The sequence below is a fragment of the Eublepharis macularius genome, chromosome 9 (assembly GCF_028583425.1).
Source record: "Eublepharis macularius isolate TG4126 chromosome 9, MPM_Emac_v1.0, whole genome shotgun sequence".
Taxonomy (NCBI): domain Eukaryota; kingdom Metazoa; phylum Chordata; class Lepidosauria; order Squamata; family Eublepharidae; genus Eublepharis; species Eublepharis macularius.
In genome coordinates, this window is record NC_072798.1 from 80,471,173 (window position 1) to 80,489,137 (window position 17,965).

The 17,965-nt window shown below is 43.9% G+C and overlaps 1 protein-coding gene across 2 annotated transcripts in view; it reads right to left on the reverse strand.

The window, feature by feature from the left end:
- The window catches only part of TSPAN12 (tetraspanin 12), a 79,829-nt gene extending 72,753 nt beyond the window's left edge, over window positions 1-7,076 (reverse strand). For both annotated transcript variants that reach the window (XM_054988992.1, XM_054988991.1), the window contains exons 1-2: window positions 6,908-7,076; window positions 5,880-6,030 (exon numbers count right to left, since the gene is read on the reverse strand). In XM_054988992.1, coding sequence (XP_054844967.1) covers window positions 5,880-5,945 — 66 coding nt within the window. In that variant the 5' untranslated portion in view covers window positions 5,946-6,030; window positions 6,908-7,076. The remainder of the gene's footprint in view (window positions 1-5,879; window positions 6,031-6,907) is intronic.
- Between the last annotated feature and the right edge of the window lie 10,889 nt (window positions 7,077-17,965).

A 17,965-nucleotide genomic window follows, 5' to 3' on the forward strand; every position in this document is an offset into this window, starting at 1 on the left:
GGCGGTATATAAATCGAATGTTATTATTATTATTATTGATGGAACTTCATCAGGGGTCATTTGATTGATCCACCACAAATCAACAAGCACACTTGAAATTTCCTGTGTGTCTGTATCGGTGCAGTTAGAATCTTGGCTGACATATAAACATTTATTATCATCTTTGTATACAGTCTTTTCCAGTATTTCCCCCAACTTGTGGGTTTCCACTGTACTTTGGCTCTTCTGTTGGGGTGAGGTTTTCTTGTTTTTTCCAGTCTAAAAAAAGGCTGCTCAGGAGGACATCCCAAGGAATTGAAAGGGCCTTTGTTCTTGAGTAAGCAATGGTTAGGATTGCAAGACGAAGAGCACAGCACCTGTCTTCTTGTACCAGAGGAAAGAACGTTCATTGATGCCCACACAGACCTTGAGTGGCATAGCAGCTGAGCACGTGAAGGACATATACGCCCTACAGCAAGAGTGACGAAATCTAGCAACAGCATTTGAAAGGGAAGTCTGAGCGAAGCACGCAGCAGCAAAGAATGACTTCAAAATAACTTGGGCAGAGGCAACCTCAGGTATCCCAGTACTGAAAATCCCTGCAAAGATCAGTACCATCAAACGGCAAAATAGCACTTGGGATGCAAAGAACCTTATGCCTTGTGCACGCTTCCACACATACTTGATCCAGAGGAGTTAGCCGTGTTAGTCTGTAGTAGCGAAATCAAAAAGAGTCCAGTAGCACCTTTAAGACTAATCAATTTTATTGTAGCATAAGCTTTCGAGAATCACAGCTCTCTTCGTCAGATGCATGGATGCACTCCATGCATCTGACGAAGAGAGCTGTGATTCTCGAAAGCTTATGCTACAATAAAATTGGTTAGTCTTAAAGGTGCTACTGGACTCTTTTTGATTACACATACTTTGAGTGGTTGGTTTTTTTCCTATCAACAGCAACATTGGAATCATTGGGGGCTGCCACAATGGGCTATTAAGCGGTGGGGGGGAAGACTGCTGCCAAAAAAAGGAGGCAGAAAAGTCTCTGTGCACGTATAAAAAGTTGCACAGATCCTGACCAATATTTTTTGCAATTATTACAGAACATTAACATGTATCCCACCACACAGCTCCTCCAATGAAACAGCATTTCCATTGGCAGAAAAAGGGGCGGAGATTCTGGCTGACTCCCCTGCAACTCCCTACACATACTCCACACACTGCCCACTACTATGTGGTTTCTGAGAGTTTGCTGGCTCCCAGGAACTGGGATGTCCTATTCTGTTGAGTCCATGGATGGTTAGATACATTTCAGTGAGGTGAATCCAACCCTACTCCAAGCAGCCATTCTTCAACTTAAGTAGTTCTTCCTCCAGTGGACTGGAAGGAAGCTTCAAACCTGAGCCAAAAGGAAAGCTGGGGCATAAATATTTTAATTAATAAATGAACTTTGCTCAGTGGCATGGTGGGATACACCTAGGATCCACCCCAGTGTTTTTCTATTCAAGAACAATGCACGAGGCCAAGTGACATGGTGTTCTGCAGGCCACAGAGCATACGGATGGTGCAAAAATATTTGGACATGCAACAAAAGTCTGCCTGGCTGCTGAAGCAAATGTATCCTAGAAGGCATGTCAAGGAATCTCCTGTTGTGCTGATGTCTGGCTCTACCAACCCCGAACTTTATTTTAGCAGACATTTATTCCGCACACCTGTCTCTGTATAATGAAAGGTTTCCCTAAAAGCTTCCTTGATTTAAGTGAACAAACAGCTACCAATATGGGCCTCTCCACAAGGAGGGAGATCCTTCAGCAGCCCCAATTCTGCTATAATAGCATTAGACAATGCAGGCCTGCAGATACAAAGCCCAGCGCATTCTTGCTAAAAGCAACCCTGCTCCTTTCAGTGGGGTGTACTCCGTCATCAAAGCATTCCCGGGAGGAGAATGCACACCAGGAATATCAAAAAGTTTTACTGCTGCGGTTGCTGTTGTTCACGTAGCATTCGGTGAAGCTGAAGTGAATGCTGAGAAGTCCATAACGAGGGTTGTTTTTTCACAGAAAAAAGTAATTAAATTTGCATTTTAACTATTTTGTTACAGCCATAATAGATGTTCACATGTTCAAATGTTCTGTGCAAAAAAAAAAAGAACAAATAAGAAATCCATCACCAAAATCAAGGCAATTTGCCAAAAAAAATATTTTAAAACATGGTAAGTACATAACTGAAAACTGAAGGATTCTCGTTTTAGTTAGATTGTTAGACATGCAGCTGAAGCAATCAGTTTACAGGCACCATCCCAAGTAGAGTTACGTTCTTTGAAGTTCATGGACTTCAACAGACTTAGAAGGGTGCAACTCTGTTCAGGGTTGCACTGTTAATGAACTTATTGTTACTAATGAGTTAGTATGTTTGTTTATCTTATATACTAATAGTGAAGTGGTCCTGATCTGTGGATACAAATCTGGAGACTGAAGCCATAAATGGACATAATAGATCTTCCTACACACCTGAAAAATGCCCCAGGTTAGCAGAAAAATCTGAAAACTACCCCCCCCCACACACACACACACAAAATGATTAAAGGAGCTCCTATGGTTTTAACCAGATCCCCTCAGGGGCTGTTGCTAGGCAACCATAACAGTTAAGTCAGAATTCCAAGCTTGGTTTCTGTCAGGAAAAGGCAGGGGAAAAGGCCCTTTCCAGAGCTGTTTTGGCCTTTGAGGGAGGACTCATGGGGGCTAGGCCCAGAAGGAACCACCACATGACTTGATACCACATGCCCTGCATGACTCACCCAGGTCTGGCAGTTTGCTTCTACTCAACAGCAGTCCCCCCCCTCCCCAAGCCAGTGTAGTGTAGTAGTTAGAGTTTCAGAGTAGGATCTGGGAGACTAAGGTCTGAGTCACCACCCTGCTGTAGAAGCTCACTGGGTGACTGATTCAGTCACACACTCTCCGCCTAACCTACCTCTCAGAGTTGTTCTGAGAAATAATATGGAGGCAACAAGCATGATGTAATCTGCGAGCAAAGGTGAGCATATGGGGTTGCCAGGAGGAGGGAAAGAGGAAATAATGTGGGGAAAGAGATACAGAGAAAAGCGAAGTATCTCCCACAAGTCCTTGCAGCTTCCCCACCATTCAACTGGGCCTGGCTCAGCCAGCCCCATGCAGCTGGGCCATAGGGGAAAGGCTGCCTGGGATGGAAGAGAGAAAGGGGAAAACAGGGTGGCAGACAAAAGTGGTGGAAAGGAGAAAAGGAAGCAAGAAAAGGGGAGAAGATGTAGGGGGCAGATAAGGGAAAGAGGACATGGTGTGGAAGGGGAACATGAGATGTCCCCATAAGTCCTTGTGGGTCCCCCACTTGTTTAGCTTATTCTCACTGAGAATCAAAGTGGATTATTGAGTACAGAAAAAGGAAAAAATATAATCATACAGGATATGATCACATTATTTAGGTTATTTGTCCTGATCCAGCATAACAATAGATCCAAGAGTACAATGCAGCGTGGAACAATGTAACCCACATGAAGGCGTGGATCTATATACAAGGGAGGCAATGTAGTATGTTTACTGAACCACAAAACATATTTGGTGGCCTTGGCTAAGTTGGTCATTCTTTCTTTCTCCCTGCCTTATAGAGAGTCATTTAGAAGAACTGTAAAGAATAGTAATTTGTACGCTGACAACTGGTTAGGCCCCTAATTGTGAGAACAATCCTCCACTTCAGTGAATACCTAAGGCCATTCATTAGCAACAACAGCGTTAATTAAAAGGATCGCCCCTCAACCACCCATTTTAAAAACAGTGAAAATGAGAATCGTTTACTTTCAAAAAGTAACTTGTATTTTTTTTAAGGATGAGCTGTCTTGAGGGAAATCGTATTTACAAAGGAAGAGAAATTATCAAACAGCTGCAGGTGCCCCTGTGAGGACCAAAAAACATACAAGAGGGAGTCACTCAGGACTAAGGCAGAGGTTTCTGCAAACATCTGGGGAGCCCCAGAATTACAGAAAAAATGAATAATAAAAAATTGGGGACGCGAGAGTAAACACATCAAAAATGTAAATTGCGATGGTTCCAGACACCCAAACATGAGAGGGGAGAGGTCTGGATGATCTTGGGTTAACTAGATACTGTGTGACAAAGGGTTGGCTTCAGCCGGCAGGAGCAAGGAGCCAAACGGTCAAGTGGACTACTGAGCAGAGGAAAGGATGGGGGGGAGCAGAAAGGTGAATGGGCAGAAGGTGAAAACACCAGGCAGCTGGCCAGATGTGTTTGGTGGAGAGAAAAAGTGGATGACTAGGCAGCAGGGCAAGCTGCCAAGAGAGGACAGGCAGGTGAGCGAGGGGATGCAATGAGAAAAAGTAGACAGATGTGTGAATGTCCATGGGCAGAAAGATCCAGAGGAGTTAGCCGTGTTAGTCTGTAGTCACAAAATAGCAAAGAGTCCAGTAGCACCTTTCAGACTAACCAACTTTATTGCAGCATAAGTTTTCAAGAACCACAGCTCTCTTCGTCAGATGCATGGAGGGTATGAAGAAACTGGCCAGAAATATACAGGTGGTGAGGGGGGAGTAGATGCAAATCAGTTGCAAAAGTCATGAAAGAGGTGGCATGCACAGTTCAGGCAGACGAAGAGAACTGCGGTTCTCAAAAGCTTATGCTACAATAAAGTTGGTTAGTCTTAAAGGTGCTTCTGGACTCTTTACTATCATGGGTAGGAAGAATCGGGTAGGAAGGTAGGCAACAGAGACTGACTGAGCAGGTGGAGGGGGGAACAGAGCCACAGCTGGAGTGGGAAGAAATTTCCTCTCCCCTGAGAGTCTTCACAAGTCCTGCTCCTCTGACTATCTAAAGCAGTCTCTGGCATTCTTTCCCAGACTCTTCACATTCCATCACACATTAGTGTGACCAGGAAAGCAAATTAAGAATGAGGCCAAGAGGAAAGAGTCACCAATGGCGTACCATCAGCTTTCCCCACGGCACTGTGAACCTATTTGTTTTGTCATAAAAGTGAATGGTTCTATCTGATTTTTACTCTACCTTTTCTCCCAAGAGTTTGGGAGGGGGGCATATTCATGCTCTCCTCCCCCATTTTATCTAAACAACGCCCCCCCCCGAAAGGGAGGTTAGGCTGCAACAGAGTGACCAGCTTTATCGAGTTTTGTGGCACTCAAGTTTTCAACCTCCGCCGAATCTAACACTTAGCAGCACACTGGCTCTTATTTATATCTGTCAGAGTAAATGAGATGCATTACACTCATCGGAAAGGAGAGACCACTGTTGTGTTGAGGACAAAATCTATCCATTCCTCTGCACAACACCAGGGTCCCTGACTCTCTCTCAAAGGGATCTTGCAGAGATGAAATGAGGGAGGGAGGAAAGGTCTGCTCCCCCCTCCAATCTTTGCCATATAAGCTCTCCCCAATGGCTGTTCCAACCAAATAAATACATTTCATCTTCCTCCGATCAACATGTGCATCTGACCAACATGTACACATAGAGCTAGATGAAATCTTAATAAATAGGTGAAGGACTTGCAAGAGATAAAAATTATGCTGACAGAATATCGGCATTAATAACAAGAGGCACATCCTTGAATTTGCACGATACTGTTGAGAATTTTGCACAGGGTACTCTTAGTGTGTTTTAATACCCAAACAGGAGAAGCAGTTTTTGCTTTTTCTACACCTCGTTCAGAGGCAAACACAATATAGGCCAGAATGTATTTGCATTTATAAAAACCACTTCTCTCCCACTTTCTGTTCTGCAGATAAAGAATCCCAGTCGATTACTGCATGCTAACTGGTCCCTTTGATGCAATGTCTGCAGGGGCCGGGCTTGTAATTTGAGCAGGGCAGTTGCCACCTGCTTGCCTTGCAGATGGACGTGGGAACTCACCCAGAAGAGCAGATTGAGGGCATAGAGCAGGCAGCGCAAACACTTCACGGAGTCCTCTCTGGCCATTGTGCGCGCCGCTTGGGTGAACGCCCCATCCTCAGCCAGGCTACGTCCTATTGTCAAAGCCCCCGAACAGCCAAATCCAAGCACTCTGCAAAAGAAGGGAGGGAAGCGCTTTACGGAGGATGACGGGGAACGACTCAGCGCAGAGTGGGAAGAGATGCCCAGCAGGAACTTTGCAAACTTTTCCGCGCTGCTGCGAGCTGTTTGAACTTTCAGAGAAACGTCAAAAGCGCTTGAATCTTGCACTGCCAGAAAACGGACTTTCCTCCAAACCAAAGCATATGTTGAAAGCAAAGTACAAGATGGCACCTTTCTAATCAATGTTAATTAACACACACACATAAACATCCTGGCTCTTCCTTTCACAAAATCATGAACAGTGAGTAGAACCAGAGGGGCGTGCTCGGAAAGGGGTGGGAAAAGTTGATCCTTTTATTTCACAAGAACCACAGGGACGTTAAGGCGACAGGTTAACAAATCTGTGTTCGATCATCCCGGCACAACTCGAGCCCCGAGTTGACACGTCTCGGAACGGGCTGCTCCTTGCGCCTGGCTTCTTCTTCCTCCCTTTCTCAAACTTGGGGGAGGAGGGGGTGCTTTTTAGTAACCGCGCCTCCCACTTTCCAGTGGGTGTATATGGGGGAGCTGTCCGATTGCAAAGGAAAAGCAAAGAAAAGCGTGCACTGAAAAAAAAACCGGGGGGGGGGGGTAATCGCTAAGAAACGACAGGCAGGAAACCCTCTCGGGTGTATTACAGCTGGGGCAGCGCAAAAAAACTCCAGCGATGGACTTATTAATCCCCCCCCCCACTACTTTGGGTAAATCAATAGCAGTAACATTCCGACTTCTCTGCCCAGCGGGCATTTCTATTACTTTCCCGTCCGATCGGAGCTGCCTTGCACCCCAGCGCCTATTCCCTTGCACGGCTCTTAAAGGGAGGTCGAAGAGACAGCTGAATGGCTTACCATGCTTTCCCCGTGGGGTGCAAACCAGCCCCGCTCCCCTGCTCCGATCGGGCCGGTCCAGAGCGCAGCCCGGACTTCCCCGATCCGCCAAGGCGCGGGCGAGCGCTGCAACTTCAAACTCTCCTCGCCTCCCTCCTCCTTCCGCAGCCCGGGCTGGTGGCTCCGTGAAAGGCAGCGACCAGCTGCACGAACCGCTGCCACGCATGCTCCGCGCCCCGCTCCCAGGCTTCCGGCGGGTCTTAGAGCCACGCCGACTCCGGTGAGCTCCGCTTGCCTGAAACCTGCCCGGAGCTCGCGGGCTGCGGAGGGAGGAGAAGAAAACGGGCTGCCCTGTTTAGACGCGCGGCTTTCGGGGGGGGGGGGGGCAGAAAATCACGCCGGGAAGACGAATGGGCTGCAAGGGGCATTAAACAAATAGTGGTGGCACCCAAGACAGTGTTAAAGACACTCGCGAATACTATTTTAGAAATGAAAACATGACAATGTCATGCTTTTATTAACCCTTTCTCTGCAGAAGTGCTCCCGGAACACCGTGGAACCGGAACTGGTGCTAAATAAATGCTAGAACCACAAGAAACAGCGAAATAGAAAAGAGTCCAGTAACACTGTTAAGACTAACCAACTTTACTGTAGCATAAGTTTTCGAGAATCACAGTTGTCTTTGTCAGATGCATCTGACGAAGAGAACTGTGATTCTCGAAAGCTTATGCTACAGTAAAGTTGGTTAGTCTGAAAGGTGCTACTGGACTTTTTTCTAGTTTGATACTACGGACTAACACGGCTAACTCCTCTGGATCTATGAACAAGAAACTGTGGGAAGCATTAAAGACACCGAAGAACAATATTTTATAAATGAAAACACTTGAGCTGGCACACTTTTAGTAACCCTTTCCCTGCCAAAATGCTCCCAGAATATCATAAAATGGCCCCGAACAGGCACTAAATAAATAGTACCACAAAATAGTGGGAATCATTAAAGACACTGCAAAACAATATTTTGGAAATGAAAATATGGAAATATCAAGCTTTTATTAACCCTTTCCCTGCCAAAATATTCCCAGAACACTACGGAACAGGCCGGAACTGGCACTAAAGATATGCTAATACCACAAAAAAAAAACAGTGGAAATCATTAAAGACAAGGTGGTCTGGAGCTAGGCTTACCAACAGCTCTGCAGAAAAATGTCTTGCCCTTTTAATAGGGGAAATGGGCAGTTGACGCTTTTCATGGTATGGAATGGCCAGGAGACACTTAAGAACAAGACATATGTATATACAAATATCATTGCAGGAAAATCTTGAATTAAACATAAAGGTTATAATCCATCCAAACTAGCTCTTCCACTTGCTCAGACGTTGCACAGAAACTGTCTGAAATATATAATGAATATTCTATACAGTGCAAAGTGTGCATCAATGCAATATAAGTGTAAAGACAAGAAATAACCGTATTATCAAAAGACAAGGTATATACATATAAACATACTATCCAAAATGGTCCAGTCACAATTCCAACAGGAGTGCATGCAGGCACTCACCAATACTGCAAATATACACCAATATAAAGGTGCTCACAGGCACTCAAGTGCAATCCATAGGTGCTCACAGGCACTCCATGAAATCCAATCAAAGAGAAGGCGGCACAAATGTCAAAAGTGAATTTTAACTCCAGTATTGAAATATGAGGCTGTGATGTAGCAGATGGAAGCGCGATATCCGAAGCCACATCAGCCACGCCATACAGAATGAACAAGTAACAGAATCAAAAAAATAAAGGGTGTGAACAGGTGCCGTCTATTGGGTATAGAAGGACTAAGAACCTACGAGATGTCTTGGTGCATTCATCTTTTGGCACTGAGATGGATGAGAGGCAACTCCCAAGAGGGCATTTCCCTTGTGGGAGCTGTAATATCTGCCCCTTAACTATGAAACTTTTGGAGGTCATAAACCCAAGCACCAGAAAACAATTGTGTTCATATGCCTTTTCCACTTGCAAAACGCCCTGGTAGTTTATCTAATTAGGTGCAGCTGCCCTATGTTATATGTTGGAAGCACTATCCGCCCTCTTAAAGTACGGATTCAGGAGCATTTGTCGCGTATTAAACATAAAATCATGGAGGCTTCTCTAGTGGAACATTTTTTATAGATACATAGGGGACAGAGAGATCTTAGGGTCTCAGTACTAGAGGTTCTTAATACAAATAATTGTACAAATGTTCAACAGAGATTGTTACCATTGGAGTCCAGATGGATTCACAGACTTAATACCTTAGCACCTGCTGGTCTTAATAACACTTTGGACCTTACATGCTATTTGTAAATTCCAGCTTTATATTGCACAATCTCATCTCTATTTCCCCGACTCAGCAGGATCTGCTTCCTTGGAGGTTGTGGTTCCTTTATTTTCTTGATTCTGTTACTTATTCATTCTGTAAATGAGCTACTGTTCCTTTAAGGTTATTATATAAATGCTCTGATAGGGAAAGAGTGATCATGGCGTTCAGACCATCAGGCTATCATTAATATGGCGGAGTAAGATAGATACGTGGATATGTAGTAAGTAATTTGCCTTGAGTATGGTGAATATGATATTTTTGCATTATGTATATTATATATTTGGTAATATTGCTTTGCTACATATCAGATATGAGAATAACGTGCCTGTGAAGAAGTGACTCTCACGAAACGGGTTGGAATAACGTATCCTGGCAAATCCCGTAGGCATGGCTGACGTGGCTTTGGACATTGCACTTCCATCTGCTACATCACAGCCTCATATTTCAATATTGGAGTTAAAATTCACTTTTTGACATTTGTGCCGCCTTCTCTTTGATTGGATTTCATGGAGTGCCTGTGAGCACCTATTGATTGCACTTGAGCACCTTTATAGTGGTGTATACGTATATACCTTGTCTTTTGATAATACGGTTATTTCTTGTCTTTACATTTATATTGCATTGATGCACACTTTGCACTGTATAGAAGTAACCTGGGGCTTAAAACATGGCTCGAGCCAATAGGGGTCCTCCGACTGAAGGCTTCAACTAACAATCAAAAAGAGATGTCCTATTAATATGTATAATCAACCAAACAAAGTAAACTGCTTTAAGCATTGCTCCCCATAGATCAAATTAGGCAATGGGTCAAAATGAAAGTGAGTGCAACAATGATGGAAAAGGTGTGTGTGTGTGAACATTGAACATTGGATGAATGTGAACAAAACCAGTGATGGAAAAATTGACAACACTTTGTCAACAAAAATTGACAAAACCTTCAATTGAGACCTGAAAACAGCTTTTGCTCTTTCAGAGAAACTGTTTATCAATACAAAATAAATGGGATGGACCTTTTTGTTGTACTCTCCCAACCAAGACACAGACATTCCTCCTAAGAGCTTAATGATTTCTTTCATTAACATAAACTCTAGTCTTTTTCATAAAGCATCAAAATATAAATGCTTATTTAAATAAAACCTATAAAGATAGAACAGATAAACATAAGAATTAAGTTTCTTAACATTTCTTAACTAAATCTAAGTCAATCAGATTAACTACGAAATGCATTCAAGTTCTCATAGCACACATTACAAGGGTAAGTTTCCCACCTAGATCTCCATGAGATTTCTTTCAGCCAGATCCCTGATCTGCTATTTGCGTTAGCATTTTTATATTTTTTCTAAAGCAGAAATCTAAGATCTTTTTCATGTGATAACATAGATAAATCTCAAACTAATCATAATTTAATTAATTATTTATATTTCCAATCATGTGACATTCTACATAGCCAAAAGTAACATTATGACCAGCTGCATCATAAGAGATATAACTCAGGAAAAATAACCGGAAAAGTTACATGAGCAGATCTTCATTCGTCCTTCCTAACAATTACAGAACATTTATTTGATACTGTTCACTATTTTTAATTGGCTGTCAAAGATAAAGGAGCACCTATGTAGTTATACAACATGCTAGGAAAAAACCCAGTAAAGTTCATACAGAGTTATTTAAAATACATATATATCAAATATTTAAAAAACAAAAATAAAAAATATCAAACATAAAAAATATCAAAAAGATAAATATTTTTGTTTGTAAGGCTGACTGTATGACTAGAAATATGTTTTTATTTTAATGATGTTTTAAAATGTTTTAAGGAAATGGAATTTTATTTTAATGGGTTGTGATCCGCCCTGAGCCCACTCGCGGGGAGGGCGGAATAGAAATGTGGAATAAATAAAATAAAAATAATGTACTCTAAACTGTATTTCCATGACACCCTCCCTTGCCCTGTGAACTTAAGCATTTTGGTAAATATAAAAGTGATACAAAATATAAATGCATTGCACAATGTGTGAGTGTACATATACAAGCTTTAGAATTTTTATTGGATAATACTGCAAAGCATGATTACTGAGAAAGCTGCTTACATTGCTTTCATTGTGGACAGTGGCTTGTAGATCAAAACAATCTGGTGAGCTGTCTTCATGCAGAGTGCACTTGATTCGGCTTTTGATTCTGCTTTTGTTCAGCATGGATGAATCAATGTGTCAGCAGTGAATGTATGTATCACTCCCCTCCAAATGGCCTTTTAAATTTTACTGCCTATAGTGTCAAAGCAATTAAAATTAGCAATACAGGTATTAAGCTGCTAAGATCTTGTACGTTCTTATCTATTGAAAGCATTTGTACCATCTCAAGGGGCAGGACTTTGATTCTAAACCCAATTTAACACTAAAAAGAAAACATGTCACATAAACACCAGCAAACAAGTTCCTTTTGTCAAAGGGGAAATGTTTCCTATAAATAAGAAAGAGACAAAATCTTTTTTTACTGTGTTCATTAGTAAAACTATAAAGCTTCTCAGGAAGATTAATCCTGGAGAATACTGCAGAAGATGTACTAACTGGCTTTTCTAGTGTTTTTTAGCTGACTTGATTCTTAAAGGAACGAAGCTGGAAATAGTGCTATATCTGATGCAAAACAATTGCTTTACATACGTAATAGATAGTAGTATTATCACAACTGGTAAGTCAAAATATCTAAATTTATATACTCTTATAAAGTCACAAAATATAGCTTACTTGTTAAGATGTCCAGGTAATTAACATCTCCTATCCTAGTGCAAAAAGGTTTCTGCAAAAGGTTACTTCAGGTGTCCAATCTACATTGGTTGTAAAGTTAATCTGTTGGCTAGGTTAAATTATCAGAACGCATACCTTTTTAATGGCACAAAATTAGAACCAAACTCATAAAATTATCTGTTAACTGCCCGGGGCTAAACAACAAAATTAAGGCTAGGAAAGTGAATTCTGCCCTAACCAAATTTCAAACCTCACTGTTGTTTCTTCAGGAAACACATAAAAAGAATGCCGCACTCCCAGTTCTACAATCAAAATAGTTTGGTCAGCAGTACCAAGCCCCTGGCTCATCCAAATCTAGGGAGGTGGCAATATTATTATCAAGAGAGACCCAGTTTTCTTTGAAAGACTCATTAATTGACAAAAAAGGTAGATATTTGTTCCTAAAAGGCCATCTAGAACAAGAAGTTACTTCAAGTCACCCTGCCGGGATCAGGAGCTGAGCAGCTCCTGACAGACCATATTAAAGGTAAGTGTTGCTTAGTTAATAGTATAGTCCAAATGGTTAAATCAGTTCTTTTTTTCTTTTTTCACAGGCATAAAGACATACATGTACTCCTGTGTTCAATCAATGGACAGAGGCACAACTTGGTGGGGTTTTGCCTGCCATCAGTAGGCACCAGGCAACCTTATTCTGATGTCAGGCAACTACCTAGCTGCTCAGTGGCTCACAGACCTAGGAAAGTGGAGGCCCATTGCTTGACTAACAAGCAGGGCTCATTTTGAGAGGAAACGCGCAGGAATGCAGTTCTGGTAGTTCCCCAAAGAGGTCACATGTCAGGTGGCCATGCTCACCTGCCTCTCAGCCATTTGGGCCTGTTTTGGCCTGGAATGGGGCCAAAACAGCCCAGATTGGGCCTCTGACGGGTGGTGGATCATTCTCCCAATCAGCAGCGGCCCAATCCTGACAATTTTGGGCCCCTTTTCAGGCATTTTCAGCCTCTTTTTGCCATTTTGGGCCCAATTTCAGCACTGAATGGCCAGGATTGGGTCCAAAACAGCCAGGATAGGTGATGTCAGGGGGTGTGGCATATGTAAATCAATTATTCTAATGACACACTTCCGGTGATGGCAAGGGGCATGGCATATGCTAATGAGTTATGCTAATGAGTTATTCTAATGAGTTCCTCCAGCTCTTTTAGTAGGAAATGACCCCTGCTAACAAGATATTACAAAACCAAATAGTAAATGTACCAAAAGCAGTCCCATGACTAGGGCTGTAAACCAGAGATTCCTCACTAACAACACCATACCTTTCAGTTTTCCAATCAGAAGTAAAAGATGAGACAACAGGGTTATCATGGGTGGAGCCCAGCGTTCTCCTGGAATTATTGCTAATTTCTAAACTGCAGCAATCAGTTCTCCTGGAAGCAATGTCAGTTTTGGAGGCTGAACTCTATGATATTCCACACAGTCAAGGAGAAATGGAAGTCTTAGCGTGCCACCAAATCTCCTCTAAACTCCCTAACCTCTCCAAATTCTGTACTCCCCAAGCACCAACACTAAATCTCCAGGAATTTCTCAAGCCGATGTTAGCAACTCTGTGACGCAGGCACAGCTGCTTCTGCTTGTTTCTCCATTCCAGGCACATTTCCAGGCACATTTCTACACATTTGACATTAAGCAACTTTCTGTCTTCAGTGCTTTTATAATGGGATAGGTTTGTAGTCTACTGCAATGACTATTATTCTAGGTATCATCCTGTATTTACTGCACTGTTTATAGTATACCTTGCCTTCCACCATTTGTTATTTGCATTGTCTTTTAATTCTGAGCAATTGCATTATCAATTGGCTGTCTTACGTTGTATGAGTACATTGCTTTTATTTTGTATCCCCCACCCCGCCCCCAGAGTCTCAGCAAGAAAGTCAGCTAAGTGTGGTGTAGTAATAGTAGAATGTCATACAAGGAACTGAGAGATCCACGTTCGAATCCCCATTCTAACATGGAAGCTCAAAGGGTGACCTTGGGCCAATTACACACTCTCAGCCCAAGCTACATTACAGGGTTGTTTTGAAGATGAAGTGGAGGAGAATAATCTAAGTTATTTCGAGTCCCCATTGGGGAGCAAGGGAAGATATAAATGATATAAGTTAATGCAAAAATGAAATAAACACTGCCATAACCAGAATAAAGGAGATTGCTTTTCTCCTTTTAATTGAAATGGGATGTTTTTGAAAGCATGCCTATGTCCTTGATCTGTTGTCTTTAGGCATTTTTGTTTTAAATCTCAGAAGTGACCATGAGCTTCGAAAATATGTTTAATATACTGAAGCTATATAAAAACACACACACATAGGCAGTACATTTCCTGGGATTTTATGCCTTAGTGTAAAAGAGGTAAAATATGCTTAAAGATAGTTCTTTTATTTCACTTCTCTTTCTATGATGAATTGTATAGCGTGAGCATTTCTGGCACTAAGGCAGGTTTCACATATGAATGTTTGGCAGGCTCTGTAGGTCTAATGAACAGTCCCCAAGGAGTGCTTCTTTCTACTGGAGTGTCAACTTTTGTACAATTTCCATGACACTAAAACTGGGAAAAAGTCTATGCAGAAAGTTCCCAGCAAAGTAAAGTGGTACAATGAAACCGGAAGTGTTAGCAATTCGCCCACAATTCAGAAAGTCCTTTTCAATTTTGTTCTGTATGAAGCAAGCAAGCAGAAAACATCCCAAGGAAAATTAAATTTGTTTATAAGTGAAAATGAGTGGGGGAATTTTTTGATTTATATTACTTAGTCATTTTTTAAAATACAGAATTGAAAATCAAAGTAGTACAAAGATATATTGTGTGCTTTAATGCTGCAGTTATTTATGCATTTTCGTATCCTTGAGTATCGAAATCACTCCATGTACTTTAGTGGAGTGTTCAGAAATAGAAATTGCAGTATATTTTTATTAATATGTTAACTGGCATGTACTGCTTTCATAGGCTGTGCAGTGAGCTGACACTGAAAAGTAAGAGAATTGTTGTGTCTGTGTGGATGTAAGGTAGTTTATATGTACAACTCCCAATGAAGTTTCTCATGAAACAAATTGCATAGTAGCCGGCCCCTTGTTGGGTCATCAAGGTCTTCCCTTTGGATGTTGGTGCCACCTGAAAGAAAGTAAAAACAAATGGGAGATTGATAATTGTTCATTACTACTTACCTGAGCCTTCCAGTGTTTCCTTCCATGATGAACTTTGCTTTCTGCGCATCTGCAAGGAAGAAGAAAAAAGAAAAAAAAGATATAGTGACATTATCAATATTTGTGCTCTTACTCTCTGCGCACATAATAGGACTTTTCAGCCATTTGAATGTATTTTTGTATGTGAGTTATTCTGGACAGTGATTGTAATTTTTGATACTGTTATTTATTATATTCAGGGCTTTTTTTCAGCTGGAACGTGGTGGAACGGAGTTCCGGAACCTCTTGAAAATGGTCACATGGCTGGTGGCCCCACCGCCTGATCTCCAGAGAGAGGGGAGTTTAGATTGCCCTCTGTGCCGCCAAGCGGTGCAGAGGGCAATCTAAACTCCCTTCTGTCTGGAGATCAGGGGGCGGGGCCACCAGCCATGTGACCATTTTCTCCGAGGGCAACCCACTGAGTTCCACCACCTCTTTACCCAGAAGCCCTGATTATATTCAATATATACTAGCACTTTTTCACTATTGCACTTTATACATTCTTTATAATTACCTTTATTGTATTTCACTGTACCTTATTCCCTCATTTTGTGGTTACCTACTTTAGGTTTTAGCTATACCCGAGGGTGGCTTCTTTATTGTGTACCTGTCCGGAGTGGGTCTCGCCCACCCCGGACTGGGCCCTCCCCCCCGACCCGACGGACCCCCAGGGAGCCCGTTGCCAGCCTCCCGGCCCCCGCCAAGCACCTCCGCTTACCCAAGGGCCCGCGGCAGCGGGCCCGGAGACGCCGGGCGCCTCGAGCTTCCCCGGCGCACCAACGCCGAGCCTGCCGCGGCCGCCGGAGCAGCGGGGCCTACGGCCGCCATTACGGCCGGAGCGGCCGGGCTCGCCGCCGCTGCCGCCGCCGCCGGAACGACCAGGCCTGCCGACGCCGCGGCGGCCGCCGGAGCGGCCGGGCTTGCCGACGCCGACGCCGGGGCGGCCGGGCCTGCCGACGCGGTCGCCGCCACCGAGGCTCGCGGCGAGGGGGAGGCCGAAACCAGGCCGGCCGCCCGGCGCGGTGACGGCGACAGGATGGGGGGAGGGAGGCAGCCGCGGGGAAAGGACAGCACGGCCGCCGCCGCGGCCGCCCCGGGCAGCATCCCGGGGACGGGCACGGCCGAACGCCGGCAGGGGGAGGGCCCAGCCAGGACAGATGAGGGGAGGAACGCCCAGCGAGCCGTCCCCGCGCTGGGTTGGCTGGACGGTTCCTGGGAGGGCTCCTCAGTCTGAAGGGACACTGGGGATTGGTGAAGGGTGGGAGAGGGGAGAAACGAGCACAGAGGCAACAGCAGGGGCGGAGGGGGTGATGGAGAGGTGTTTAGCCCAACCAGGTGAAAGCAGCCAGGTGTCGGGACCGGGGAGGGGTGATTCTGGGGAAGGGATTGGTGGAGAGACAGGGGGCAGAACCAGGAGGGACTATAAGAGGGAAGCTCCCGATGATGCCGGGGAGGAGAAGGCTGGTTGGAAGGTTGGTCAGAGAGAGTGCGAGAGATTTCCAAGGCAGCAGGTAGGAGGCAGACGCTGGTGCCCAAACCACTGCCCCTACCAAGTCTGAGGCAGAGGGAGCTCCCTCAACCTCCCCCTGGTGGTAGCCCGGAGGACGGCAGGACGAGGGGAGGACGCGGCCGGCGGGGCGGGGCCTCACAGTACCATAGAGGTAATGCTGCTAACCTTTAGGAAAATTCCTCGAGATTTAGGGGTAAACCCTTGGGAGGGTGGAGACTGGGGAAAGGAAGGAGCTTAGCAGGGATGTAAAATCATTCAAGTTTATCTTATTGAGGTTCCCATTTCCTCCTAGAGAACTGGTCTCTGTAGACTAGAGATCAATTGTAATTCTGGGAGAACTCCCACCTGGAGGTAGACAACCCTAAGTCCAAGATGATGCATTTAAAATTATGTATTTTAAATCGTTATTATTTAATATTACTTATTGCTTTATTCTATACTAGATAACACTTTGAATCTTTTGAACAGTTGCATAAAAATCCTGAAAACCAGTAACAAATTAAACAGATTGCAAAATAATTTGCAAAATGACGGTCCTTCTATATAGGCTTGTCAGACCTCTCACTGTAGTGAGAGTAGAGTTGCCAGGTCCCCTCAACTTCCCAGTGGGGGATTGGGACCATCCACTTACCTGCGGGGGTGGGGGGGGTACACATGCATTTTGGGCCACTGTGGAGGGCAGGAGCGCAATGTTGCTGGCATCTAGGGTAGCTCTAGAAAATGTTATATCATAGAATTTTAAGTGATTCCTAGAGCTATCCTTTGTAACTTCTGGGTTATATCTCATTGTGTACCATAGAGGTAATGTTGCTAACCTTTAGGAAAATTCCTAAAGGTGTAGTGGTTAAGAGCGCAGGACTCTAATCTGGAGAGCCGGGTTTGATTCCCTACTCCTCCGCTTGAAGCCAGCTGGGTGACCTTGGGCTAGTCACAGTTCTCTGGAGCTCTCTCAGACCCACCCACCTCACAGGGTGTTTTGTTGTGGGGATAATGATGACATACTTTGTAAACCGCTCTGAGTGGGCGTTAAGGTGTCCTGAAGGGCAGTATATAAATCGAATGTTGTTGTTGTTGTTATTGTCCCTGCTCCCAGCCCTCCTGTCAGGGTTGGTCTGGAAACCCTACTTACACGAGTATGAAGAAATAACAGCCATTGTAATACTTCCTCCTAGCTCTGTTGAAAATGGTTTTGCAGATGACTGTACATAAGGACATGTACTTAAATAGCATAGCATCCCGATTA